Source organism: Leopardus geoffroyi, chromosome E1 (genome assembly GCF_018350155.1).
Source record: "Leopardus geoffroyi isolate Oge1 chromosome E1, O.geoffroyi_Oge1_pat1.0, whole genome shotgun sequence".
Lineage (NCBI taxonomy): Eukaryota > Metazoa > Chordata > Mammalia > Carnivora > Felidae > Leopardus > Leopardus geoffroyi.
In genome coordinates this window covers 54,650,014-54,676,267 of record NC_059330.1, presented here as the reverse complement: position 1 = coordinate 54,676,267, position 26,254 = coordinate 54,650,014, and the positions used below count along the sequence as shown (strand labels likewise).

The 26,254-nt window shown below is 55.9% G+C and overlaps 1 protein-coding gene across 5 annotated transcripts; it reads right to left on the bottom strand.

Moving 5' to 3' along the window:
* Positions 1-960: 960 nt before the first annotated feature.
* Positions 961-23,788, bottom strand: GPRC5C (G protein-coupled receptor class C group 5 member C). Of its 5 annotated transcripts, none has more exons than XM_045490827.1 (5): positions 23,662-23,788; positions 10,346-11,428; positions 7,372-7,466; positions 4,745-4,894; positions 961-2,814 (listed from the first exon to the last, which is right to left on the bottom strand). In XM_045490827.1, exons 2-5 carry the CDS (start codon positions 11,394-11,396, stop codon positions 2,782-2,784), a joined length of 1,329 nt encoding a protein of 442 aa, XP_045346783.1. In that variant the 5' UTR covers positions 11,397-11,428; positions 23,662-23,788; the 3' UTR covers positions 961-2,781. The 5 variants fall into 5 exon arrangements, with proteins under 5 accessions (XP_045346783.1, XP_045346782.1, XP_045346780.1 ...); XM_045490826.1 differs by lacking the exon at positions 23,662-23,788 and adding an exon at positions 17,425-18,234; XM_045490824.1 differs by lacking the exon at positions 23,662-23,788 and adding an exon at positions 17,044-17,383.
* Positions 23,789-26,254: the final 2,466 nt, after the last annotated feature.

The window sequence follows — 26,254 nt, the reverse complement described above, 5'->3', positions numbered from 1 at the left end:
AGCTCTGCCTTGGCTGTGACTTTCACAGAATGAACTTGAGGAGCTAGAACACTAAAAACCAACTCGGGGTATTCGTACTTCCGTTTTACCCGTGAGCAAACGGAGCTGCCCAAGGTCACACAGCTACTTAAGCAAGCAATGGGATCCGAAACCCATAGCTGACTGATACCTGGGTCACGCTCTCTTTGCGGAACTGCTTCCGGCTGACAGGGCAGTTGGTTTCTGGTCCTCATTTCCTTCCCCGGACCTCTTTCATTCACCCGCACCCCACAGAGGGGTCCACCACTCCAGCCTCCACCCGTTAGTATCCCTTTTTCAGTGAGAGGAAGGTCAGAGCCACACCCTCAACCCAAGGGTGAGGGTGAGGTCAGCATTACCCTGCCAGGCGCAGGTACTAAATAATTCATGTGGCTGCTGTGAGGCGGGGGCTGCAGCTTCCGGGAGGGCCCAGGAGGCACACGGCAGACCGGAAGTAAAATCTGGTCACTTGAACTTGAGTCTGATCTCTGCAGACTCCATGGAACTAGAGAAAAGGGCTAGGTTTGGTGAAAACGGGTTGGAGGACATGACCCCCGGCAAGTCACTTCGCCTGTTTGTTTCTTGCTCTCTTATGTGAGGTGTAAACAATTACAGGGAACCAAAACGTGCCCTTGGCAGGTTCTCAGGGGAGGTACCGATCATCCCCCCCCCCCCCCCCCCCCCCCCGCCTTGTCTGCCTTCCCAGGAGCTCTTGTATTTCAGTGATGACCTCCAGCATACCAGGCTGCCGCAGGACTATGAGAGGGGCTGTCCTCCTCTGTCGCCCCATCCCTACATTCCCAGACCTTGTGGGGGTGCGGGCGGGGCCACGCATTTTGGCTGTTTTGGGAGGCTCAGTTTGCTCCCTTAGAATAAATCCCTAGCCAAGAAAAAGTTCGTTGGAATCAAACAGCCTCGATTGGTCTAGAAGGCAAAGTGACCAGGTTACAAATATGTATTATGAAATCCCAGAAAAATTCTCAATGAACACACCGGGTTTCTGTGGTTCTAATTCCTCACAGAGGATGAGGTCATCTGATTCTGAGCAGTGAGGGTCCAAACTACTCTGCTTCCAGCTGACTGGCTGGTCGGTGTGAAATTTACCAAGGTCTGATGTCACGGCAACAGGTTCTAGACTCTTCTAGTTTTTTTCCATTCCAGGCTCATTTGTGATGTAGCTGGACCATTTGGGGGAAGGCACCTTTCTCCTAAAAACACACCTATTGTCTCCAGTTGGCCAAGGACTGGAGGGAGCAGGGCCACTGGGTGTCCCTAACTAAGCCAGGGTGGCCTGTGTCTTTCAGGAGCCCATCTTCCCAAGCCTACGCATGGATCCCTGGAGGACTCAGGCTATGAACAAACCCACATTCACCGCAGGCTGCTCTTAGGGACTGCCTGGCGGGGCCAGGACTCACAGGAGACTATCACTTTGAAAAGCAAAGACAGTGCCTTTATTCACTGTGAGGGATCTTGGGGCCGCTAACCTAGATCAAGAGAAGCCTGGGGTGCACAGAGCTCCCCCTTCCCCTCCGTCAGAGGGACGTAATGCTCCATTCATGGAGGTAAGTAACCCAGTACAGGGATCGGTAATGGGGGGGGGGGGGAGGGGGGGTGCTGTCACACACAGTCTATGGCCCTACTCTCTCTGCAGGACCTGTTAGCCCAATTTAGCTCCGGAAAAATATTCCAGTTAACAAAGGCACAGCCTGCTTAGGGGCAGGAGGGTGGCGCTGGAGAGCGGTGGGCGGACTACAGGGCAAGGTCGGGTCCTGCTCTGGTTCTAGCCCTCACCCTGGGCCCCCAGAGGCAACTCTTGCCTGAGGGTCAGGACCAAGTCAGAAGACCTCGTCCCCACGAGTCTCCAGCTGTACACATCTCCGTCCTCGGTGCCACCGTCATCAGGTCCTAAAGGATGCCCCCCCTCCCTTCCCTCCGTGGCCATCAGGACCCTCTGGAGCATGTCATGGGAGAGAACACTGCCAGCAGAGATCTGTACCCCAGCCAAGTCCCAGTTCTGTGAGCAGCTGAGACCCCAACCCACGTGGCCTGGGACTCTCAACCGGCCCCTGAGAATGCGGCCCCAGACCCCACCTTGTGTCTCGATGCACCCCGGTCGGTTGCAGGTGGGGAAGGCATGGGGCTGTGGCGTAAAGGGGCACGTGAGGGAAGCACCAAAGGGGCTGAGACCCAGCACCCACAAGCCGCAAAGAGGAGCGGTGTCTGCGTCGGCCTCGGGCTGAGCTCTGTCCCAGCTCAGGGGCCTTCCACGGTCCAGGTGGCGGCAGGAGGCCCTGAAGAGAAAGACAGGAGCCAAGTTCCGCCAGGGCTCTGCTCCCAACACTCACGGAGGAGATTCACCCAGGCGCAGGCGGGGCAAGCTGATGTTGGACACCAAAACAGCCGGAAGGCCCAGGGCGTGAAGACGGGGCATCTGAGGATGGCCATCTGGAGAACCACAGCATGGGGACACACGGGCTGTGACTGGGGGGGAAGGGCGTTGACGGGGGACGGAGGCAGGCCTAGCAGTTCTGCAGATCCTTGTGGCCTCAGTCACTTGGGGACCAGGAAAGGCTGGGCTGGCCCTGCGGCCCCAGCCACACACCTCGGGGCTTCACAGGTACCCACTCAGTCCACTGCTTCAGGGTGGTGGCCTCCGGTCCCTCCCAGCTCCAATGACAAGGGCGGGAGAGGTGCTGGGCCCTGCCCAGCCTGGACAGAGGCCTGAGGACATCAGGACGGCGTGTGGTTCAGGGAGGAGGGCTTCTACCATCTTGTTTTATTTTGCGGGGACTGAGCCTAAAGCAACCAGAAAGAACAAGAGTCAAAGGGGACCCCCCTACCGCTCGGGGCCCAAGCACTGACTTTTACTAAAAAAAGTGTCTGAGGCCCCGGGGGGCTGGTGCAATCTGACATAGAAGGGAAACTCTGGGAGAAGTTTGTTTTTCTTCCGGCAACCTTTCTCTCCCTTCCAATAGAGACATTTGTTTTTTCCCTGCAACCGGTGTCAGAAAATAGCTTCTGACCAGCTGGGGAGAAACATTCCCAAGCTTGGGAGGGGCGGGTTTGGCAGCCCCTTTGCAAAGCCCTGAGCCGGTGTTCAAGGGTCAAAGCACTTTGCTCATCCAGGCCCCGGCCACTGGGGCCCACTGGCCATCCCAGGGTAGGCCTAGGAAGATGGGTCTCAAAGACAACCTGGCCGGTCTTGGGGTGGCCACTTCTAGAGGCTGTGTGGCCTCTTCTGGCTCAGTCTGTTTACCTGTGAGAGGGCCCAGGACCGCGAAACCCCTAACTTGCCTCTAAGGCCCTGTCCAACCCTACAATGGCAGGATTCTGGGATGCTGACTCCACAAAGAGGACAGAATACTGTCCTGTCCATCTTTCTGGACAGCTACGAGGTTTAAAATGACCTGATGTGGGGGCGCCTGGGTGGCTCAGTCAGTTAAGCATCCGACTTCGGCTCAGGTCAAGATCTCGCGGTTTGTGGGTTCGAGCCCCCCGTCGGGCTCTGTGCTGACAGCTCGGAGCCTGGAGCCTGCTTGGGATTCTGTGTCTCCCTCTCTGTCTGCCCCTCCCCAGCTTGCGCTCTGTCTCTCTCTCTCTCTCTCAAAAATGAATAAACACTAAAAAACTTTTTTTTTTAAATAAAAAATAAAATGAGCTGATGTGGAAAGGCTGTGTTTACAGTAAAGGACTGAGCAAGTGAACGTGTTAATAACTGCCCAGGGATGAAACCAACCAGAACCGGCCGACCCTTTCCACCTTTGGAAACCCACTTTGTAAACAAGTCCCGGTGCACAGCGTGCTCTAATGGCACGGGGCGGTGATTCTCCACCTCGTCCCCTAAAGGACCTTGACGGCCATTGCCCCGAAGAGGGTCTGAAGTCGGCCTAGCTTCCCTTACCCACACCTTACCCACAGAGCTGCCTGATGGCGGGCCCCTGCCTTCCCTGCTCTGGCCTCACGTATGGCAGGTAGAGGGGGTCCCAGAGGAAAACTGCCTGATTTCAGATAAACGCAGATGCTGGACTAGACCCCACACAGGAGCTGGGCCCCGAATTCATTCTAATTGCACGCGACAGGGTTACCCAGGCTCAGCTGCAGACTCCTTCCCTGGGTACAGGCGTCAGCTACTTGCTTGCATGGAAGGAAACATCGGCAGCAGCTTTCACACGAACTGGATTTGGAGGGAGAAAGAGGAACCACCCACAGCCCGTAAAGGAGGAGGCCCATTCGGTGACCAAGAGCCCAGGTCAGAAACGACATTCCCAGAGGAAGGGCTACTAAAGCAAAAACATGTTTATTAGGCACCCTTGCTCCTCACAGAGGAGCAAGACCCAGGACAGACGCTCCTGAGAAACCTCTCGAGGTTGCAGGAATCTCTTGGAAGATTCCAGAAAGTGTTGGCACGGACTGGCCACCACCCCCAAGAAGAACACTATTTGGCTGGAGCGTGAAGCTAGGGTGAGCTTCTCAACTCCACAAACACCGAGGAGTGGGGGGGGAGAGGGGGGCCCTGGGACACCCCCCTCTGCACCCGCCCAAACACTGGCAGACAGGAAGGGCTTTCCTGGCTCTGGGGCACAGCTGCCCGGAGCCACTGAGGGGTCAGGGAAGTAGGAGAGCAGTGGGCTCTTCTCCCGGGCCAGGTCCCCGCAGGGCCTTCCCCAAATCTGCCTGCCTTCTCCTGGCCGCCGACTCAGTCCCACACGTAGGGGTTTCTAAAGACCTGGGAGTTCTTGCCGTCTTTCGGCGATGTGGCTGCCTGGTGGCTCTGGGCCGCATACATGTCTTCGGCCCTCAGGGTGGAATTGGCACTGCCCATCACCTGGCTGTTGGCGGTGGCTCGTGGGAGGATGACGTCGTAAGCTCCTTCAGACTGGAAGGAAGGACAGGAGGTCTCACAGCCAGGTTCCGCCAGGGCGGACGCACAAACACTCTGCTTCCTGCGGGGCCGTGCCTGCCAGCTGCCCCCTCCCTGCTCCCCCCACCGCCTCCCCCAGCGGTGTCCCCACTTCTGGAAGCGGAGGGGCTGGCCTCTGACCTCAAGCCTCACCCTGCAGAGCTCCAGGCCTCTAGACACAGAGGAGGCGCCTGTCACCTCAGACGGTCCTGGGGCTTCACTCTTATTCTCCGAAGGACCCTTTGCTCAAGCCCCCTCCCTCCTGCTCCCAATGCCTTAGGGAAATCCTGGGGCCCAGTGGAGGGTGAACCACATACTGAGTGCAACTGCCTGCCTGGTAACGCTCCCAGGCGCCCCATCTCCCCAGACTCTTCCCGGAGGCCTCCAAATGGCACTACACTGCCCGGCAGTGTCACAGCTGCTGTCTGCCTGGCCGAGGACGGCCTTCGGTTAGCCCACGTTTCTCATCTTGAAGCCTGGGCTGGCTAGTCAGATGTGGAGACTTAAAACCCAAATTCTCGGGGCGCCTGGGAGGCTCAGTCGGTGAAAGCTGGGTTTCAGCTCAGATCAGGATCTTCAGGATCTCCGGATTCGTGAGTTCGAGCCCCACATCGGGCTCTGCACTGTTGGCCCAGAGCCTGCTTGGGATTCTCTCCCTCTCTCTGCACCTCCCGCATCTCTCTCTCTTTCTCTCTCAAAATAAACTGAAGAACAAAAAAGCAAAACAACAAAAACAAAAAACCACACACACACACACACAACAAATTCTCTGCCCGGAACCTGGCTAGAGCTGTGATGGCCCTATTCCTGTTGGGGGGGAGACAACTGTGGGGTGAGAAGGGCCCAGAGGCACCCGGCCCAGCTCTCACCCTGGAGGGAAGGTGAACTCCTTGCCCCACCTGCCTTATCGCTACAGAAAGACCCACCACGAAACCCCTGCCGCTTCAGGGTCCCAAGCTGCCTTCTGTCTCATCAGACCCGGCGGTCCTTCCACTCGTTTGCACCCAGGTTCGGGCCCCGGGTGCTCCTCCCACTGGTTTGCAACCCCCAGCTGCTCTGGGGGGACATCTAGCTCCAGGGACATCTAGATGGGTGGTTCTCCAACCTGGGTGTGCAACAGAATCACCTGGGCAGTTTAAGCCACAGCCGACACCTAGTCAGGATCCAACCCAGTGGTGGCCTGGTAAATGTTTACCTGGGGTGAGGAGGGAGGGAACCTTCCACTGATTTCTGTGGGCGGGTACTCCCCATGTGGCAGATTCCAAGTTATCAAGATGATACCACTGAAGAGATGCTAACCACCAGCCCCATCCAGTTTGCATTTATAGCAAGTTCCCCAGTGATGGTAATGCTGGGGGCGGGAGGGGGGATGGGTTTGAGGAATCTGGAGACCACGTTTTGAGAATCACCACATCAGAGAAAATATCCCTGTCCGTCCAGATCCTACCCCCAACTCAGGGAAGCAGGACTCAGGTGCACAGGTGAGTGAAGGGTGGCAAGGTTGCGGCATCCGCTGAAGGAAGGATCCAGGGGTGGGGGAGAGGGAGGGGTTCCACAGCCTCGGAGGCTGTAACCAGCAGACTCGGTGTCCTTCAGAGACTCCCTGTCCCTCCCAGCGCCCGGCTGCATGTTCAGCTTCGGGAGAAGGAAGGGTCTGGGACTGTAAGTTTCAGATGCTCACTGCACCCTGCCCCCCACCCCAAGGGCTCACGGCAGGGAAGGGGGGCGGGATGAGAACACCACCCCGCTGACCTCCCTCGTTTCCGGTTCCCAGCATCCTGCCAAGGCGGGTCACTGACCTCTCCCCACAGTGACTGCCAGCCCGGGAGAAGGAACATATATGGAGTGAGTGAGAATCTAAACCCCTGTCTTCCTGTTCCCACCCCCCACTGGCTAATGGAGCATCTGGTTTCCAGAACCCACTGTTGGGGGGTGGAGGGGTGAGGTTGAGAGCTGCCTCCTCCTGCCTGTGGGGGGAAGGGAGCCTGGGCCCTCTTGGGACAGCTGTGGTTGAGGAGTTAATACTAACCTGGATCTGCTTTGGGGTCCTCTGTGCCTTTGGGGGCACCAAAGAATGACACCTACCTACCGACCTGGCTGAGACCTTCCTCTGTCCTTCCCTAAGCTGCTTAGGGTAAAGCTGGCACCTCCACCAGCTCAAAGAGGGCCTATTCTGCATTCTCCACAGCAAGGGGCCCCAGTCACCGTGCGACGCTCCATGACACGGGGCAGGTCCCACTGCGGTGAAGCTGAGGGCGGTGTATACAACTCCGGAAAAAGGGCATCAGGAGCCCCGCTTGGTTCCCTGAGCCTGATGCATCAGAGGGAGAAGCCAGCCTTCTCCATCCATACCCCACCCCACCCTGTGCTGGCCACACGGCCTCTGCACCTGCCCGCTCAGGCTGGGCTCCGTGACCCCAGCAGGGTCACAGAGACCCTGGGACCCCACTCACCGGGCCTTTGTGCATCAGGGCCATCTCGGTGGGCTGGTACACACTGGTCAGCAGCTGCCCGTTGTAGCCGCTGTATGGGGACACCGGCCTCTTAGCTGCAAAGAAACACAGGAGCCATTTGGAGGCTGGACTCTCAGGCAGGGCTCCCCAAGGGGAGCACACAGAGGGAAGAGGGGGGTCTCACCTGCCCAGGGATGACATCGAACCCAGGGAGGAAGCTGGCCGGGGTTGGCCAGCTTGGAGGTAAGGCTGCAGGTGTGGGGGCCCCTCAAGAGCCCAGCATGCCTCTGTCGGGAATCAAGGCAAGCAGGATGTTGCCTGCCTTCCCCTCAGGCTTCCCTGCCGTGTGAGGACCACCCCCTCCCCCCACTTCAGCAAAGAAAACTGCTCCTGTCAGCAACCTCCACATCCCCATCCGCCCTGCGGGGCCAGAGGCCAAGAGGGGCACATGGGCCTTCGTTCGGCCGCCTTCCAAGATGGCCAGGCTCCAGCGCTGGCCTCTATCACTGCAGGCCAGCTGCTAGACACTAGGGTAGGCACAGCAGAGACCCCACAGCCTGAGACTCCTCACGTCGTCACAAAGCAGAACTGGATGCTGACCCTCCAGGACCCCACGGCCCAGAGCCCCACCAGGAGGACTGAGTGTACCTCCCGTCCTGTGGCACGCTGGCAAGTTTCCAGAATGATTTTCAGTTCCAGGAATACCTCCCCGGGCCTTGGCCCGGCTGGCATCCCGATCTGTTCTCCCCTGCTGGGGTTCCCAGGGTGTCGGAGGAAAGCTGCTGACCAACCCCTGGGGCCCGAGAGCAGGCTGTGCCTCAAGGAGAGGCGGGCGGCTGTCTGTCTCCTGCAGACTGATGGCCCGTGGCTCTGAGGGACCACAACTATACAGGGCTGGCTTCCTAAGTGCTGGGCCGGCTCCATTGATTTTTCCATTTAGAAAAAAAAAAAAAAAAAAGAAAGAAAAAGAAAAACCCTCACAGCCCCAGAAGTGTTTGCCTTGAGAGGACAAAGGCTGAGTACTGCTGGGGCCTCCGGGCCAGGCAGCAGAGGTGAGCAGGGAAGGTCCTGCCCAAGTGTGCACACAAGCCCCGCCCCCCCCCCCCCCCCCCCCCCCCGCCGCCAGCCTCGCCAATTGCCCCCTGCCCCATCCCCCTCCCCCCACAAAGCGCTCAATCGGTCCTGCTCGGGTATGTGCACCTGTGCCCAGGGCCACCCCAGTGGGCAGATCAAAGATCAAGTGCCAGGCAGGACAAGGATCACTCCTTTCCCCCAGATCGAGATTATGGGCATCTCAGTTTGTAAAGACGCAGGGAGTTCTGATTCTAGAGCTTTCCCTGCCTCTGGCTCGCACCTCTAGCAGAGATCCCAGAGCTGGTGACTGACAGTCAGGCATTAAAGCCTTAAGCCCCCAAACATCTTCATCAGCCCAGTCTGGGCTTGGGGTCAGGGCTCTGTACCTCTAGTTCCTGGTCATGTCGGGTGAAGGGGCTGTAGCCAGCTGGCTAAGAAAGCACGCGAGACCGCACGCCACAGGACACATCAGCAAAGGCGCGGCTCGTGGCACACGGTAGGTGCTCAGTAACGGCTAGACTCACAAATGCCAGAGAAATACTCTTCCCTTGGGAAACTGGGAACTCAACTGGCCAAGGGTCCCAGAGAATCATCCCCCACCCCACCCCCACTGCCTGCTTCTCCAGCTACTCCCAGAGGGGGCTTGGCACAGGCTGCAGAAACCTCACCCACCCCTGCCTCTTCCAATTCCAGAACCCCCTCAGCCTGACCCCTCCAAGGCTGTATGGCTGGCCGGCACCCCTAGTCCTGGGCTCCAACAGGACAGCCCCATCCCATTAACAAAGAGCCGTGACAGGAGCTTGGGGACAAGCCAGCTGGATAGTGGGTGCTGCTTAGATTAGTATGTGGCACAGAGCTTTTATTAAAATGAACAGAATCCTGAGGTGCCTGGGTGGCTCAAGCAGTTAAGCGTCCGACTGCTGATTTCGGCGCAGGTCATGATCTCACGATTTGTGAGTTCCAGCCCCGCGTCCGGCTGGATGATGTCAGCTTGGAGTCTGCTTGGGTTTCTCTCTCGTTCTCTCTCGGCCCCTCCCCTGCTGGATCTCTCTCTCTCTCTCTCTCTCTCTCTCTCTCTCTCAAAATAAATAAACATTAAAAAAAAAAAAAAGAAGAGGGGCGTCTGGGTGGCTCAGTCAGTTGAGCATCCGACTTCAGCTAAGGTCATGATCTCGTGGTCTGTGAGTTCGAGCCCCGCATCAGGCTCTGTGTTGACAGCTCAGAGCCCGGAGCCTGCTTCAGATTCTGTGTCTCCCTCTGTCTCTGCCCCTCCCCTGATCACGCTCTGTCTCTCTCTCCCTCTCTCAAAAATAAATAAAGATTAAAAAAAAAAAGAAGAAGAAAATCTTAGCTGGGAAGACTTTTAACAGAAACCGAGACTATGAATGTATACATAAGAGAAAAACAAGTCCTGGAAGGGTACTAACAATAGTAAATTAATGGCAATACACACAGCTAATAGCTAATACTTCTAGAGTACTTTCCTAGTGCCGAGCACATGCATGAATTTACTCCTCGCAAGAATCCTATTTAACAGGAACCATTATCAGCCCCATTATTTGCAAGTGGGGAAACTGAGGCCTGTGGAGGTACACGATCAGTGGTTATCGTTCTAAAGATGGAACAGGAAAGAATGGAGTAGAACTGGGAAGACAGCTGGGTGGGGGAGGGGAGTTTTATCCGTGGTGTTTGAAATTTTAGAGTGAAAATACATTCATGAACTACAGGAGGACAGGAAGAAAAAAAAAACTTTTCAAATCTGGAATTCAGGGAGTTTCAGGCAGGAAATTACAGATAAACCCGAGAACCTTCCATTCTGCCCAGGAGACCAGCCCCGTGTCCTGCCACAAACAGTGCAGAAGGAAAGATGGGCAGGTGGGGAGGGGATTCCTCCACTTACCTGAGGCTGGCTCGTCCATGGAAAAGGCCTTGTTCTCCACAAACATGCTCTGGCCCTTCTGCTCCTTCAGGATGGTCTCGTAGCCTACGCCCCGGGTCGGGTACATGTCCCCCTGGTAGCTTTGCTCTGGGCTGGCCTTGGTCACCTGGGAGACTTCAGGGATGATGTAGAAGAGGACAAAGGCCCAGGCATTGGCGGCAAGAGCAATGGCCAGCGTGGGATCGTCCCAGGTGGGACTGTTGTGCTGCTTGTTGCCGTAAGTGTACATGACAATCCACACCACCCAGATGGCGATGGAGGTGGCCGTGGTGAGCAGCACGAAAACCCCGTGCTTGCGCCAGCGCTTGAAGCGGCCACACAGGGCTGGCCAGGCCCCCGTGAAGGCGCACAGCAGCAACAGCATGACGTAGATGAGCGCCATGACAAAGTCCATGTTGGCGATGGCACACGGGGAGGCCGTGGTCCAGGCAGCGCTGCCGTTGCCTGGAGGGCCGCCCTCGCCACCGCCCCGGACCAGCGTGATAATCAGCCACTCGGTGTTGATGATGACCTCCACGAGGGTCAGCAGCACGGCCACGGTGAAGATCACCCAGCCCCGGGGCCCATGGTTCTTCCGGGCCAGGAAGTTGAGGGCAAAGACATGAGCCACCAGGCAGGAGAAGCAGATGGCGAACAGAACTCCAAAGAGGAACCGGCGAGAGGCACAGGTGGAGAAGTCCGGCTTCACCACGCAGGCAAAGACGAGGCAGAAGAGGCCCAGGGTCCCCAGCAGAAAGAATACCTGGGTCCCCAGGAGGCTCCGCTTCTTGGTGTCCTGCACAAAGGGGAGGCTGGCCACAAGGATGATGGTGAGGACAAAAGTGGTAACAACGCCCGCCCCAGCCACTGCCTCCAAGACAATGCCCCAAGCCCCAGAGCGGTCACACAGGTTGTAGTAGAGGGGGTTGAGGTCCGGGCTGCAGCCGGGTGGCACGTGATTCTGGGCCTGGGCCCCTGAGCATAGGAAGAGGGGCAGCCCCAGGCATGTCAGCAAGGCTTTAGGGATGGCCATCCTGGCTCCCAGGCCAGGCTCCAGCTGGGTCCCTAGAGATAGAGCAAGAAAAGGTAAAATCAGTCCTCCAAGGCCGGCCAGATTCGGACACACAGGTCTCTTGCTTTCCCCTCTCCTGAACCAGGGCAGCCAGTGCAAGCTGATGACGAGACTGTCCCCTGAGCTTCAGAATCCTTCTTGACACAGAACTCCCGGGAGGCATATCGACTGACCAGAGAGGCAAGTGAGATGAAGCCCATTTGTCATCTCTGTCCCTCGTCATGGAAAAGGAGAAAAGTGTCACTGAATTTTCAGGTTCCCTGTTCCCTTAGCCTATCCAGCATCCGAATATTCCCTGAGCTCTGGTAGCTGGTGTGAGGGTTTGTGAGCAAGTCAAAACCAAGCATACCACCCATTTAGCACTTTGTCTCTGCCCTGAGACTCCCAGAGTTCAACAGGCCCGATGCCGTGCCCCTCAACTCTGCCCCTGTGACGCCCACGTCCATGGCCAATCTGCCACGCACTCCTTCACGCAACGCGTACTTAACGAGCACCCGTGACAGGGTGCAGCCTGCGGCCAGAAAAGATGAAGAAGACAGTTCCCTTGGATTCCTCCCTGTCACCTCCCTTTTCTGCCCTTCATCTGCCCACTTTTCAGGCCAGCTCTCCTCTTCAGAATCCAAACTTCTTTGTCTAGCTCAATGGCTGGAGTCAAGGATAAAATAAACGAATTTATCAGCTAGGGACTTAATGACTTCATGCAAAAATCCTCCTATGAGGCATTAACATTTTAAAAGCAAGAACCAGACAAGGGCAATGCAAGAACTCATCTATCATGGAAGACTTTAAGGCGCAGTAGCTAGAAGGCAAAAAAGAGATTTTTCATTCATACCAGGAAGGTAACTGATTACTCTTACGTACTCCGCATCGGACCAGTCCCAACAGCGGCTCAACCAAGTGCTAAGCAGCAAAGAAAATGAAACCCCCGCTCTCAAGAACAGCTGATGTTCCCTGTGTGAAGTGGAGGCCAAGAACGTGTCAGGTTCTTGAGAAATGAAACATCCAATCAGTGAGCTGTCCAAAGAGAGACTTTACATTTACCTGGAGAACAGAGAATCTAAATGTTCTAAAAAGCCAAGTTCAAGGGCCTGGGTGGCTCGGTCAGTTAAGCCTCTGACTCTTGATTTCAGCTCAGGTCATGATCTCGTGGTCCGTGGGATCGAGCCCCGCATCAGACTCCACACTGACACCGCTGAGCCTGCTTGGGATTCTCTCTCTCCCTCTCTCTCTCAAAATAAATAAACTTAAAAAAAAAAAAAAGCCAAGTTCAAAAATACTATGAAACGTAGGTACTGCACATCATATCACCCGTTATGTTCAAGTAACTAGTTGTAACCCTGCCTCTTCCTCTCTCACTTCTGGGGTCCTATAGAACCCTCCAGAAAGACAGCAACCAAGCTTTCCTGGGCTGATAATGACCGCTAGCGGCTCGTGGGGGAATGGCATGATCCGCCTCTTCCCACTTCCTTTCTTCCTGCTTTGGGGGTGGTGATACCTACCCCCGTATGTTTTCACCATCCCTGGTTAACCTGCTCTCTCAGTTATTTATTTATTTATTTATTTATTTATTTAGAGGGCGAGCGGGCGAGCGAGCAGGGAAGGGTCAGAGAGAGCAGGAGAGAGAATATCCAAGCCGGCTGTGCACTGTCAGCAGAGTCCGACGTGGGGTTCGATCCCACGAACCATGAGACCATGACCCGAGCCAAAACCAAGAGTCGGATGCTTAACCAACTGAGCACCCAGGTGCCCCCCCCCCCACCCCGTTACCCAATTTCTAACAGGTGAACAAAAGTCCCGTATCCCAGTCAGTAGAAACGTCCTCTCTCCATAATTGAGAAGTGGAAGAGTATCGTTACTGGATCAGGGAAAATAGAAACTCATGGAGAAAGTGAAATTGACATAATAAAAGCGCATCAATTTTCAAAGTCCTTTAATACATATCCTACAAGCCCCTTGAAATTACCGTCGATATCTCGACCTTCTGAGCTACTTCATTTTTCAGTTAAGCTTGCTATTTCCTTCCCCCAGACACCACCTATCGTTAACTCTTCATAAACTAACATCTTTACTGCGTTCCTAAAAAACTGCACGGTCACAGAGCTCAGTTTCTCTTAACTTGTAACGCAAAAGCACCGTGCCTTCCCCTGCATCGACATTTAAATAAGCTTTTGTAGGAGACTTTGTGTAATCGTAAATCAATAACGCATAAACCATATTTACAAGTGCCGGAAAGAAAGAGCAGAGGATTCATGGGTAAGGAGGAACATTGAACCACTCCAGGGGATATAATTTGCAGATTACATGCTATGGGTTCCTAAGCATTTAACCCCATCTTGGGCGTTTGGGGCTCACAGCAAAGCAGCCAGAACTTGTGGTAAAGTTGGAGATGGGGAAGTGAGCCCCGAGAAAAGCCACTCGATTTGGCCCCCAGGTATTTGCACATCTTCAAGCACTTCTCCCCCCTCCACCACCTTGCGCTGGGTCCCCATTTAGAGCAGGTGATTATTCCAAATCAGAAAATATTTACTGTGCATCTGAGGGGGGAGGGGCCAGGGGAGGGAAGGGGAACAAAGCCCAAGCTCTGGAAACTACAAAGATGAACAAATACAGTCCCTGACTTGATGGTTTTTAAAATCCAGTATGAGAGATAAGGTATGAGAAAATATGAGCCATAATAAGGTATGAGAAAATAAGTGCCCCACAACAGAATTTGCCTCTGGGGAGAAAAAGGTGCCACAAGGCACAGAGGAGGAAGCCTTGCGCTGAGGGGTCAGAAAAGACAGAATGGAGAAGATCTTTCAACAGTGTTTTATTCAGCATTTAATCAACTTCAAGTATGAACTGAGTTTGTAAAGGGAGACTGCAGGTGGCTAGCGACAGACTAGAAATGCTACAGGGAAGGAGTTTGGGGCATTTTTCTGAAGGCAATGAGGAGCCACAGAAGGTTGTTTTTTTGCACCAAGGAGGCATAACCAGGGCTGTGCTTTACAATTTCAATCTGGCAAAAAGCACAGGCAATCGATTTGTTGAGGACACGTTCACCCCTGTTGAAAGATCAAGGCCAAAGGTAACAAGCCATACTGGACAGGTCTGGGAGATCGTTTCCAAAATAAAATCTAAGGACTGGTTGGAGGTGAGGGGAAAGGATACCAATTCACTACAAGTTCATATCTGATAACAGCCATATCATTACAAAAAAAACCCCAAGCCCGGTCCCATTTAGCTCTGCAACCCCTCCGTCACTTATTCTTCTGGGTCCATCTTGCTTTTGGAGTACATGCCTTTACCCTGATGGCATCCAGCAGCCTCCTAGCTTCTCAGCACTGCCAGTGTGGGAACTTCCAAAGAAGGAAACAGGAACTTGTTTCCTCTCCTCCTCCCCATCCCGGGACCAAACTGCCCAGGTGCCCTGAAACTTACCAGCCCCAGATGAAACAAACCATTCCCACCCTGATACAATCCATTTCTCTGATTCCCCTGGAAATTCAAGGGTGAGGGTAGACATAGGAATACAGCAACTCAGGCCTAGGGCAGCGATCTCTGGAAGCCAGCAGATTTAGAGCAGGAAACTCAAAAGAGTTCAGCACTGGTCCTTTGACCTCCAGGAGTGCAGATTCAGCCAGTCAACCCATGCCATCTTTTAGATGGTGGAGAAGGGGGAAGGACTTTTTAGAAATGGACCCAGCTCTGCCTAGAGACTCTCCCTCCACCAGGTCCCTAAGCCCTGCACTTCCCGGCTGTCTTCTGAGCCTTGATGGTTAAAACTCTCTGTGTATGTCTCCCCTACGAGGCTGGAAGGTTTGGGAGGGCACTGGACAAGACCTGTTTATCTTAGCATCCTTGCAACACCTGGCGCTGTGCCTTGAACACAGGAGGCATTTAAAAAACATTCGCTGAACAGACTCGGTGCCCATTTCTCCCCTGCCTTCTTCATTCTGGAGTCACATCTCCTTGCTTCAAGATTCTCAGTGGGACCAAGGACTGGAGGGGAGGGGGACTTCTTTCTGCCCCATGAATTTCTCCTACACCACCGCTGCGGCATAGCCCAGTCTCAGATTATTTTCTGGACAAAGGGGCCCTTTTGCTTCACCTCCCTGGAATCAGTCATACAAATATTTTTAATCACCTCTGAAATTGGCCTTTCCCCAGCTGAGCTACTCAGCCCCCAGCTCTGGTCTGAGTCAGCCCAATCCAGTCCAGAATCCCCTTCCTCCCTCTTTCCCTCTCCAGGGGGAAGCAGAGAGGCCTCCAAGGCACCGGTGGGTTCAGAGGCCCAGCTGGCCCTGACTGGCTTGATCAGAGGCGGTCAGGCCCTCTCACCTTTCTGGAACAGCCCCTTCCTCACCCCTTACCATTCACATCAGAATCTGAGAACCCCAAGGGCCTGGGAGACCATCCTGAAGAGGGCACCATGGGCTTCTCACTGCCCCGGTCTGAATCTCCTAGGCTCAAGGATACAGAGTAAGATAAAGACACACAGCCAGTGGTTACATTTAAGGATGCCATGACCTTTGATAGCCCCCTCAAAGGCACCTAAGCTCACCCAGGGATACTACAGAACATCCTCCTAACTCCCCCTCCCCGTCTGCCAGCACTGAGAAGACCAGCAGAAGAAACGCTAGGACCTACCTACAATGCTCCCACCTCCTTCCCTTCTCCCCACTCCCCTCCCCCCCTTTCTGGAGTCCGGTACTTAGGTACTTAGGCCATATCCTCTTACTCAGGTCCAGGGGTCTCCAGGTTGGGGAGGGAGGGGCTTCTGGGAATCTCATCCTTGACTCCACATCAAGTGGGCCTTTGGGCCAAAATTTCCTGAGTATTCTGAAACGTGGAAGTCTTCAATCCAAGGGTCTGCTCTGGAATGCCACTCTGGAATGTGCCCTACTTCCCAACATCCCCCCCCCCCCCCAAACATAGAAAGACACAAGGTGGGGACCTCCAGAAGCACAAAACCCTATTGTGACACATTCTGGTCCCTGTGCTTTAGGATCAAGATCGCGACCTTTGAGATGACTGGCTTCTCCGGGGTGTAGAACTGCCGGCGGGTGGATGGAGGGGCGCTACCCAACCCCTGCGGCTGCAAAAGGCCCTGGAAAAGCCATGGGGGTGGGGAGTGGAGCGGGGATCTAGCAGCCAAGCTGCCAGTAGAGGCTCTTTGATGGGCTGATTGCAAACTTCCTACAGGAAGATTCGGAGAATTTCCCTCCCCGCTTCCTGGGGTCTACACCGGCGCTCCCCCGGCCTTCGGAACAGAATGAGCAGGGACCCAGCCTCTCTCACCGACTCCCTCCGGCCACAGAAACCTGCCCTTCCCATCCACGGGCACCGGAGAGGGCGCCGGCCCAGAAGTCACTGCTGACGGTGGACTCACGCAGAGAGGCGGCCGGAGTGGAGGGGGCACCGATTGTGGGGTTCGGGACAGCGCCGGGCTTCCCCCCACCCCCGTCCCCCAGCCGGCTCCGGTTTGGAAAGTTTCTGCGACCGAGCAGAGTTGGCGCGGTCCTCCGCCCCCGGTCCTCCGCCCTCGGGCTTCTGCCCGCACCCACCGCCAGCCAGCCCGACCCAGGCGGCGGAGGGGAGGGCGGAGCGGGAAGGCAGGAGTCCTTACCTGGGACGCACCGCCCGCCCGACTCTGCCACCTCCGGCGCCAAGCCGGGCGCGGGCGGGGGGAGAGGGACTCGGCGTGGGGCGCGGAGCCAGGCGCAGTCCTGGCCTGGGGTGGCGGGGCCCGGGCGGGGGGCTCGGGGCTCGGGGCGCAGGGCCTGCCTCTCCCCGGGACCTGGGCTGAGCTGGCCGCGCTCGGTGTCTCCTTCTAGCGCTGGCCTCTCCCCGCACTCGGCTCCTTTCTCCGGGCGAGGGTGGGCTGGCGCCGGCATCACCGTGACATCACCTCCATTCAAGCGCTTATCGGGCGGCCGCAGCGCTCCAGGTATGTGCAATCCGTTTGCACTGTAACAAAGCCCGTCCGGCCCTCCCCCAGCCGACTCACCTCCAGGCTCCAGCGAGGCGCACTTTCCGGCCGAGGAGGGAGCACCGAGTTTCTGGCGGAGCTGGAGTGAGTGTTGTTGCTGTTTACTGCCACGCCCCCGCCCGCGGGCGCGCGCACTCACGCGCACTCACTTTCCGGGCTCGGCTCTCCCTCCGGAAAGCGGTTTGGGGGGCAGCCCAGCACACCTCGCAGGCGGGCTCTCCCGCCCCGCATGTCCCAGCGCGCACGCACGGCCAGGCGCGGGGGCCACCTCGGTGCGTCTCACCTAGCCTCCGTCACCTTCGTCCTGGCTCGCCCGAGAGGCACACGCGCCGGGCACAGCGCGCTGCTCGCGGCTGGAGCGAGGCGCACACTCAGACACAAAGTCCGTCTTTGTCACGCCTTCTGCGCCCCCTCCCCTCCCCGAGCTTGAACACGTGGACACACCACACACCCACTGTCCGCCTCCTCCACGCGCGGCCCTTCCCCGGCCCCGGGGTCACCAAATGTGCGTGGGAGGGCCAACCGCGAGCGTCCCTGCTGCGTGGGCCGGGCCCAGGTCCACCCGGGACAGTGAGCAAACGTCGCCCTGGGCCCGACTCCCCTGCGCCTGGATTTCCTGCGATCGCCCCAGACTCAGTCCAACTCTGAGCGCGCGCTCCCCTCCCCGCGTCCCCGTTCCCTGTTCCGACTTGTCCTAATTAGCCTTCACGGTCGTGTTCCCCGAGGTACAGTGTTTAACCCGGCCCCCGCGGTCCCTGCGCTCCGGGACACATCGGCCCTGACTCCGAGTCCACCCCTCGGGACTTTTCCACGAGTTCAGATACCCTCCGCCCCTCTCTGCGCCCCACCCCCCACTCCCTGCCTCGGGGTGGATCGGCGGGTTGCCACCCTTTCCCCTCCGGCCCCAGGAATCAGCAGAAAGGGAACTGCAGAAATGGGGAAGCGAAGCCAGTCTGGGACGTCCCTGGCCCAGTAAACAAGAGGAGATTTTCCGGCCGCCTTCCCCTGGGGCTGCGGGCTCCGCGGGCGCCCAGAGGGGCCTAGTTAGCCGGCACGGAAGGCCCGGAGGGGCCGCGGCGCACCGGGAAGGGAGAGGTTGTTGGGCCTGGCTAGGGCCCAGGGGACGCGGAGGGAGGGCAGGGCGCCGGGTCTCCGGGGTGCTGTTCTCGTGACGCCGAGTTGCCTGGGGGATCGCCAGCAGCGCGCGGTCGGAGCCAGCCGGTGGCGGGGCGGGCGGCGGGGTGTGTTTGCACAGCCTGGAGCGCCCGGGAGGAGGGGTAGCGGGGGGGAGGGGAGGCAGCGGGTGTCCGGCGGTGGCCAGGTGGGGGGGTAGGGCGCGAGGAAAGGTGAGGGGGTACCTCCGGGGCTGTTTGGGTGCCTCAATCTACGACCAGCAGGAGTCAAACTCCATGAAGCACCGGGAGCCGCCCGAGCGATAAACCTCAGGCCTGCCCCTCCCCTCGCGCACCGGCTTTTCCGACTCCAGGAGGGAATGTTTGCTTAGCGGCCGGGGCTGGCGGTGGGGCCCTGGTTTTCTAGAACCTGCCTCCGTCCCTGTGCCTTGCCCTCGCTTGCAGGTCTGGGGAGTGTGGTGATCACTGAATTGTTTCCGTTTCTTTTAAATATTAAGAGGAAGAGCGCGTTCGGCTGCACTGTTGTACCCTACTCCGTGTCTCCCTCCCGTGACTCCACCCCTGCCCCACGTCTCCCCGACCCTCCAGTGTCTGAGGGCGAGCCCAGAGTGACCCAGCAAGTTCTTCTGGCCTCTGACCAGTAGCTTTCGTGAACAGGACAGCTAATGCCCAAATCAGTTTGCTGGGAGGGTTGCTCATTAGCATGTGTGAAAAGCCAATTCTGAGCGCGAGTCGGGGGGCGGGGCTGGGGAAATGGGCTGGAAGCCGGTGAGCTGTGGATCCAACCCAACATCTCAGTTTGCTTTCAAGCTTCTTGAACTCCTTCCGGGACAGAGGCCTCTCCCAAGAGGCAAGTCTACCCCCACCTCATTCCCTGCCCAGGCAGGGGTAAGGTTGCGGTATGGGGTGCCTGGCCACCCGATGGGAGTTTGGGAAGAGGCCTGCCAGCCTTGAGCAGCGGATAGCCGTGGAAATGTAGCGCAGTTTTCTGAGAGCGGTTTGCTGGGTCCCTTTTCGCCCCATCTCACTCTGGAACAGGATCTGCCTTCAAAACAAGGCAAGGCCCTTGGGGCAGATGACCTGGCCCTTTCAGCCTCTAGGATCCCTGGGGCCCTCAGCTTGAGTCCCTTGAGCAGGGCCTAGCTGGATGTGGGGTGGCTAGATGGGAGGTCCAGATCTTGAGTACCGCCCCCACCGCCATCACTGCCCACCCCGTGAGTCACGTGGTCGGGCGTGGGTGCTTCTGGACAGGACCAGCCAGCATTGGCTAGAAGGGAAGTTTTGCTTTCCAAGACTCCAGGTACAGGGTCCTCTGCGCCCCACCCCCCATATGCCCTTCACCCAGTTTAATGACCCACAGGCATCTAAGCCTTTATGAACTCCCGGTTTTCACCAAAAAATAACACTTTGGGAAGCCATCCCTGGTGGATACTGCCCACCCGCTGTGCAAAGAGATCCGGGATTGATGGATTGTGGGGGAGTGTCTAGCTCCCCGCCTCCCCTAATACAGTGCTTGAGTTCCTGCTGGGCCATCAGAACCACTTTTATCCATGGCCGCAATTGTCTGAGGGACTGACAAGGCCCGGGGGTCAGAAGCAGCTTTGCCACCTGCCAGCTGTGTGACCTGGGCAAGTCACCATATCTCCCTGGCACCCTGCCTGCACCCTCTCCATGGGCATGATAACCCTTCCCCCACATCTCGCTGTAACATCCAGATGAAGCCCGATCTAGAATGTTCCTCGCACAGCCTGCCTCTCACAGGTGTCCAGAGGTCAGCCTCTCCTTTCCTGATGCACCCCCTCTGAACCTTAGTCCTGTCAGCCAAAAGGGCCCAAACTCTTCTAGAAGCTGCATCTCTGACCTTTCAATTCTGTTTTACGGTTATCAGAATAACTTTATGCTCTGGGCCTACACCTCTGCTTTTCCTTCTTCCTCCAACATCCTGTCCTTCCTGTGACCAAAATTTTTACAAAATCAACCCTGCCTCCAGAGGGAGCTCCAGGCTCCCTCTGTGAAGTTTCTTCACCTTCCCCAGAAAGAACCCTGGGCCTTGCCCCTTTACGCACAGCCCACCATGCATCATTGATGTATCATGACCCTAGTGTACCTTCATCAAGCTTGTTAACCGTTGTCCACTCGCCCCCCCCCCACCCCCCCACTAGACTGTGCCTTTCACAAGAGGGAGGCATGTCTCACTCATCTTGGGTCCCCAGGGTCTGGCCCAGAGTCTGTCACGTGGTGGTGGCTCCATTGTTTCAAGGTCAGGACAGTAGCAGCAAGAGTTGAGATGCAGCCCCTGGAGGGTGGTTCCCTGCAGACCTTCCCCTCACAGCAGGGGCCTTGCAAACAGTGTGCACCTTCCCTGCCCAGAGCCGGAGGCCTTGGGAAGCAGGCAAGCCCCAGTGCCTTCTGGAAAAGTCCGTCTCCCCCCAACCCCCGCCCGGGGCCAGCAATGCCCTACATTCCATATCCCGGCTTGGGGCACCGGGTGGTCAGGGGAGGCTAGAGGTCAGCTGTGCTTCCTAGAGAGACCCGCTTGCATGGGTAGCATGAGTCCTGGATGCAGCTTCAGCTGGCGGAATCACTTTCAGCAGTCATTTCCTCCTCCCCGTCCCTGGGGGTTGAGTGCCCTTGGTCTTGTGGCCTGGCCCCAGTGAAGCGAGAACAGTTTCTCACTGAGCTGGGGGTGGGGCTCTTGGATCCCTGACAGGTAGGTGCCTGGATTCTTGTGCCAGGCGGCTGGGTGCCCCACAACTGGCTGATAAACAGATTGTGCGTTTGACTTCTCCTTGCTCCCAGGCTCCATATTAACTGGTTACTGCCCAGGCTACTCTGTCTGGCCAAGTCTCCTTTTCTCTTAGGCTTATAGGAACGGTGCTTGATATAGTAGGTGCCCCCTGGGTTTGTTTGTTTGTTTGTTTGTTTGTTTTTAAGGACCCAGGTACCAAGGTAGCACCTTAAGAAGTAGGAAGCCAGGGTCCTGGGAGCAGGCAAGTTAAACACTAATTCACCGCAACTGGCTGCCCATGGATGATCCCTCTGGAATTGTACCCGGAAGTGGGCTTTGGGCAGAGCCTGCTGGAATGTCACCTGACGCCAGGCCCATCCACATTGGCCACAAATCTGCTTCTGCCAACCGCCACCCCCCACCCCCCCGCCTCCGGCCATGGCTCAGTGGCCACTAACCAACTCCCAGTGGAGAAGGGAACTGGATTCTCTGAGTGCCCAGGTCTGGACAGTAGCTGTCAACAGGCAGTAACTCTAGGAACCAGGGTCAAAGCAGAAGGCCCAAGGATTCAGGCCCCTCAGCCCACTAATCCCTTCCGAAACCAAAAAAGAAACGTATACGCAGTGCCCCATCTAGCTCCCTCTTACCTTCAGGAAGGGTCTCCCGCCCCCCACATCTGAGAACATTTCAGGGACAGGATATCCTTCACCTACTAGCAGCTAAATGGCCCCAAACTGGTGACCTCACTTGCAGCCTTCCTACCACTCCCCAACACCTCCAGTCACCCTGCAAACCCCTGTCCTTTGGGGGACATTCCCTGCCTTCATCCAGGCACTCTGCTGACACCTTCCCTGGTTCCCACTGCCTTGAAGTGAAAGACTAAACTTGCTCGCTCGGCATTCAAGGCCTCTGCAACCTGCACTCAACCCAGACGCCAGCCTCATCCCCTTCCTTTCCCCCATAGGAAATGGCCACTCCAGCCTGAGAGGTCAGCTCCCAAGTCCGGTCAGCTCCGGACTTGCCTTCCTGTGGCTTTACTCAGGCTGCCCCCCGTTCTCTGTCCGGGATGCCCCCTCTGGGTCTCTCTGAACAAGTCCCCCTTCAAAGTCCTGTACTCCTCGCAGAATGTTTTGCTGGTGACCCCACCCCATGGCTCCCCTAGAGCTCCCCATCTAACTTGAATTTGCTAATCTGGCACTGCTCTGCGTTGTTCATTATATCTTCTGCATAAACATCTTGCCTCTCTAACCCCCGATAGGCTTGGTGGGGAATGGCTTCTGATTTCATTCAAAGCTCCAGGATAGTGCTTTATACACACAATTCAAAAAGGCAGTAAATATCAGCAGAATATTGGATTGACTGGCCAGCAACTCAGTGAGGCTGCCTTCTTGAAGAGAGAGGTCAGGCTCAGGGTTTAGCCTTGGCCTTGCCGCTGTTGTGAACCATGTACTCAGATCCCCACCTCCCTCTGGGCCAGAAATCCAGGCCAGGAAGTTCAGAGAAAAGCTAGGTGGTCTGATATCGCAGTACTCATAATGGCTTGCTCCTGTAGAACACTGTACCACTTTTAAGTGTCTTCTCTATATATTTGATCCTTACAGCTTGATGAGTTCAATAGAGCCGATATCATTACCCCCATTTTACAGATTTAAAGACTGAGGCCAAACCCTGGCCTAAAACCCATTTGTTGGAACGCCACCGGATTGCCCGTCTCCGGGCCGTGCTGCAGAGTGCCTTTGTCACCTCTCATACGGCTCTTCCCTCTTCTGCCTTAGTAATGAATGCATCTTACAGGTAGAAGCTCTTTGAAGGAAAGATGGGTATCTGACCCATCTCTGTTCCCTTGGTGCCTTGCCCATAGTAGGGCTTCAATAAATCTTTGGGAGGGAATAAATAGACGAAGGATCTGGACAGGCCTGCACAGGAGAAGGACACTGGCCACAGAGCACCTGGCCTCGAGCGCACAGCCAGCCTCTTCTCAGCTACCCTTTCTTCTCGGGACAGTCCCTTCGCTTCAGAAGCCAGCCTCATGGCAATGCTGTGCTGAGCAATTGCCTGGCCTATGGCAGGGCCACGTGTCTCCCTCTCGAGGCCTTTCTTCCTTCTCCAACCCTGTTCTCCGGGTGGCTGCTGGCCCCTACAGTCACTCACATCGCCTCTGCACACAGGGCAGCCTGCCTTCGGAGCCACTCAGCCCTTCACCAGCCCCCGCCAACCACCAACACGATTCAGTCAATGGCATTCAAAAGACCCAGTCGCAGCCCCCAAACCCCCGCCGATCCCGCCCCCACCCGCCTGGGATTTGAGGGCACCCTGACTCTCGAACTCAGCCAGGACCCGGAGGTGAGGGAGAAAGCCAGGGTGTCACGGGAGCGTCACACACGCCGCACTCACCACGGATGGCACTCCAGCCAAGCTGGCTTCTGGGCAGTGTCCAGTCCCCCCTGATCTGCCCCGTGCTGCTGGGGCCTTGACTCTGTCTCCCTTGCCGGAAGCCCCGCTGCGGTGCGGCCGGAGGCTGCCGGGAACCCAGCCCGGCTATTCTGGGAGTGTGATGGGGCTCCGGGCCGCCTGGCAGCAGCTGAAATTTCAGCCCCTTTGGTTTCCACACTGTTCTTCTCCTCCCCTCTGATGATAAGGCAGAGTTTGGTCATTATGCCAAGTTCAGAACCACTGATGGTGCATTTGAGGGTCTTAAGAGCAGCTGCGGTTGTGCTAAAGTGGGACCTGGCCATAAACCGCCGTACTCCAGCCCGCTGATGCAACGGCCTGCGTTTTCGCTATCAGTCATCCAGACCGTGGCCCTGCTTGCTCGCTTTTACAACCGGCCTCATACCCACCCTGCCGCATTAACCCCCTGCTCGGGCTTCCGGACACAGTCCCTCCCGATGAAAGCCAGTCGTGGAATCCCTCCGAGAGCCTGTTGCCTTCCTTTTTTCTTTTCTTTTAAAATCGACACTGCGGGATTTGATTCTGCAATGTAAGCAAAAAAGTATGAAGAGTGAGTTTGGGTGACAGAAGGTTAGAGTCATAATCAAACCCAGTTACAACAAAGTTAAGCCCCCTGTGATTAACCTGTGTCTCGATAGCCCCTGTAGAAGCCCCCGGAGATGATGGGGCCGGCTTTATTATCCTCGTGTGGAAACTGGAGGCCAGGATAGGAACACAGCCCACCCAAGGTCACGTGGTGAGGGACAGAAGGTTTATGTGTGGCATTTGACCTCCTGTCATGAAACTGTACTTTTAGAACTAGAAAGAGCCGCAGAGTTGTCCAGAGAGCACAGAACTTGCTCACCTGTGACATGGGGTGGTCATCCCTGCCCCGTGGGATTGCTGTAAAGATTATGCTAAACCACACATCCGAGAGAGCCCTTGGCTGGAATGCCCATGATTTGGGACGTTCTGGCCCCAGGCTCATCTCCCTCCACTCCCCGATCGCGTAGGGAGAGAGCATCTTACAAAAACAGTGGTGAGGCTGGTTCTTAGACTTTCTCCAACCTTGTGTTGCACTGTTCGTTTAAAAAGCAGATTTCTGTGGGAATGCAAGCTGGTGCAGCCACTCTGGAAAACAGTATGGAGGTTCCTCAAAAAACTAAAAATAGAACTACCCTGCGACCCAGCAATTGCACTACTAGGCATTTATCCAAGGGATACAGGTGTGCTGTTTGGAAGGGACGCATGCACCCCCATGTTTATAGCAGCACTATCAGCAATAGCCAAAGTATGGAAAGAGCTCAAATGTCCATCGATGGATGAACGGATAAAGATGTGGTATATATATACAATGGAGTATTACTCGGCAATCAGCAAGAATGAAATCTTGCCTTTGCTACTATGTGGATGGGACCAGAGGGTATTATGCTAAGCAAAATTAGTCAGAGAAAGACAAATATATGACTTTGCTCATATGAGGACTTTAAGATACAAAACAAATGAACATAAGGGAAGGGAAACAAAAATAATATAAAAACAGGGAGGGGGACAAAAACAGAAGAGACTCATATATATGGAGAACAAACTGAGGGTTACGGGAGGGGTTGTGGGGGGGGGTTAAATGGGTAAGGGACACTAGGGAATCTCCTCCTGAAATCATTGTTGCACAATATGCCAACTAATTTGAATGTAAATTTTAAAAAATTAAAATTCAAAAAACATAAATAAAAAAAATTAACAAACTTATTGAAAGCAGATTTCTGGGTCCCACTCTGGATATCGAACCTAAGTCTCTAAGCCAAGAAGCCTGAGTGGTTGTCCAAGGTGCACACCCCCCAGGTGCACGCTGACCTTAAGAACCAGTGAGGCAAGGTTAAACCGAGAATTCTTCAAGTCAGCTATGAGGAAAGGAAGGTGAAATACAGGCAAAACACAGAAGGCCTGCATGCTCCATGAAGGATCGGGTTCACTGCTGCTGGGGAATGAGGGACTTAGGAGGATGAACTTGGAAGGGGCGGGTGTGTGGGGGGGGTGGTGATAGGGAAGCACAGATCAGATCCCCAGGGGAAGTGTTCCAGGAAACAAGCACCTTGTGGTTTTCTCTATTCCTCCCCACACCCACCCTTGGCCCTTCCTGTGTTAAAGGCATGATTAAGGGTCAGAAAGTTACTATGGCTGGGGGGGGGGGGGGGGCCTGGGTGGCTTAGTCGATTAAGCATCCGACTCTTGGTTTTGGCTCAGGTCATGATCTTGGGGTTCTTGGGTTCGAGCTGCGCTGACAGCATGGAACCTGCTTGGGATTTCTCTCTCCCTCCCTCTGCCCCTCTCCTCTCTCTCTCTCTCTCTTAATAAATAATAAATAATAAACTTAAAATAAATAATAAATAAACTTAAAAAAAAAAAAGGAAGTTACTATGAGTCTTTGCCTCCTTTGTCTTGCCCTCCTGCCCTTTCCCCTAATATTTTCCAGCCCTGTCTGAAGTCATTCCAATCAGGGTGACGTTCCTCAGTGTTTAAGGCTCATTCCGATTCTTTTTTAACTAGTACTCCAGAC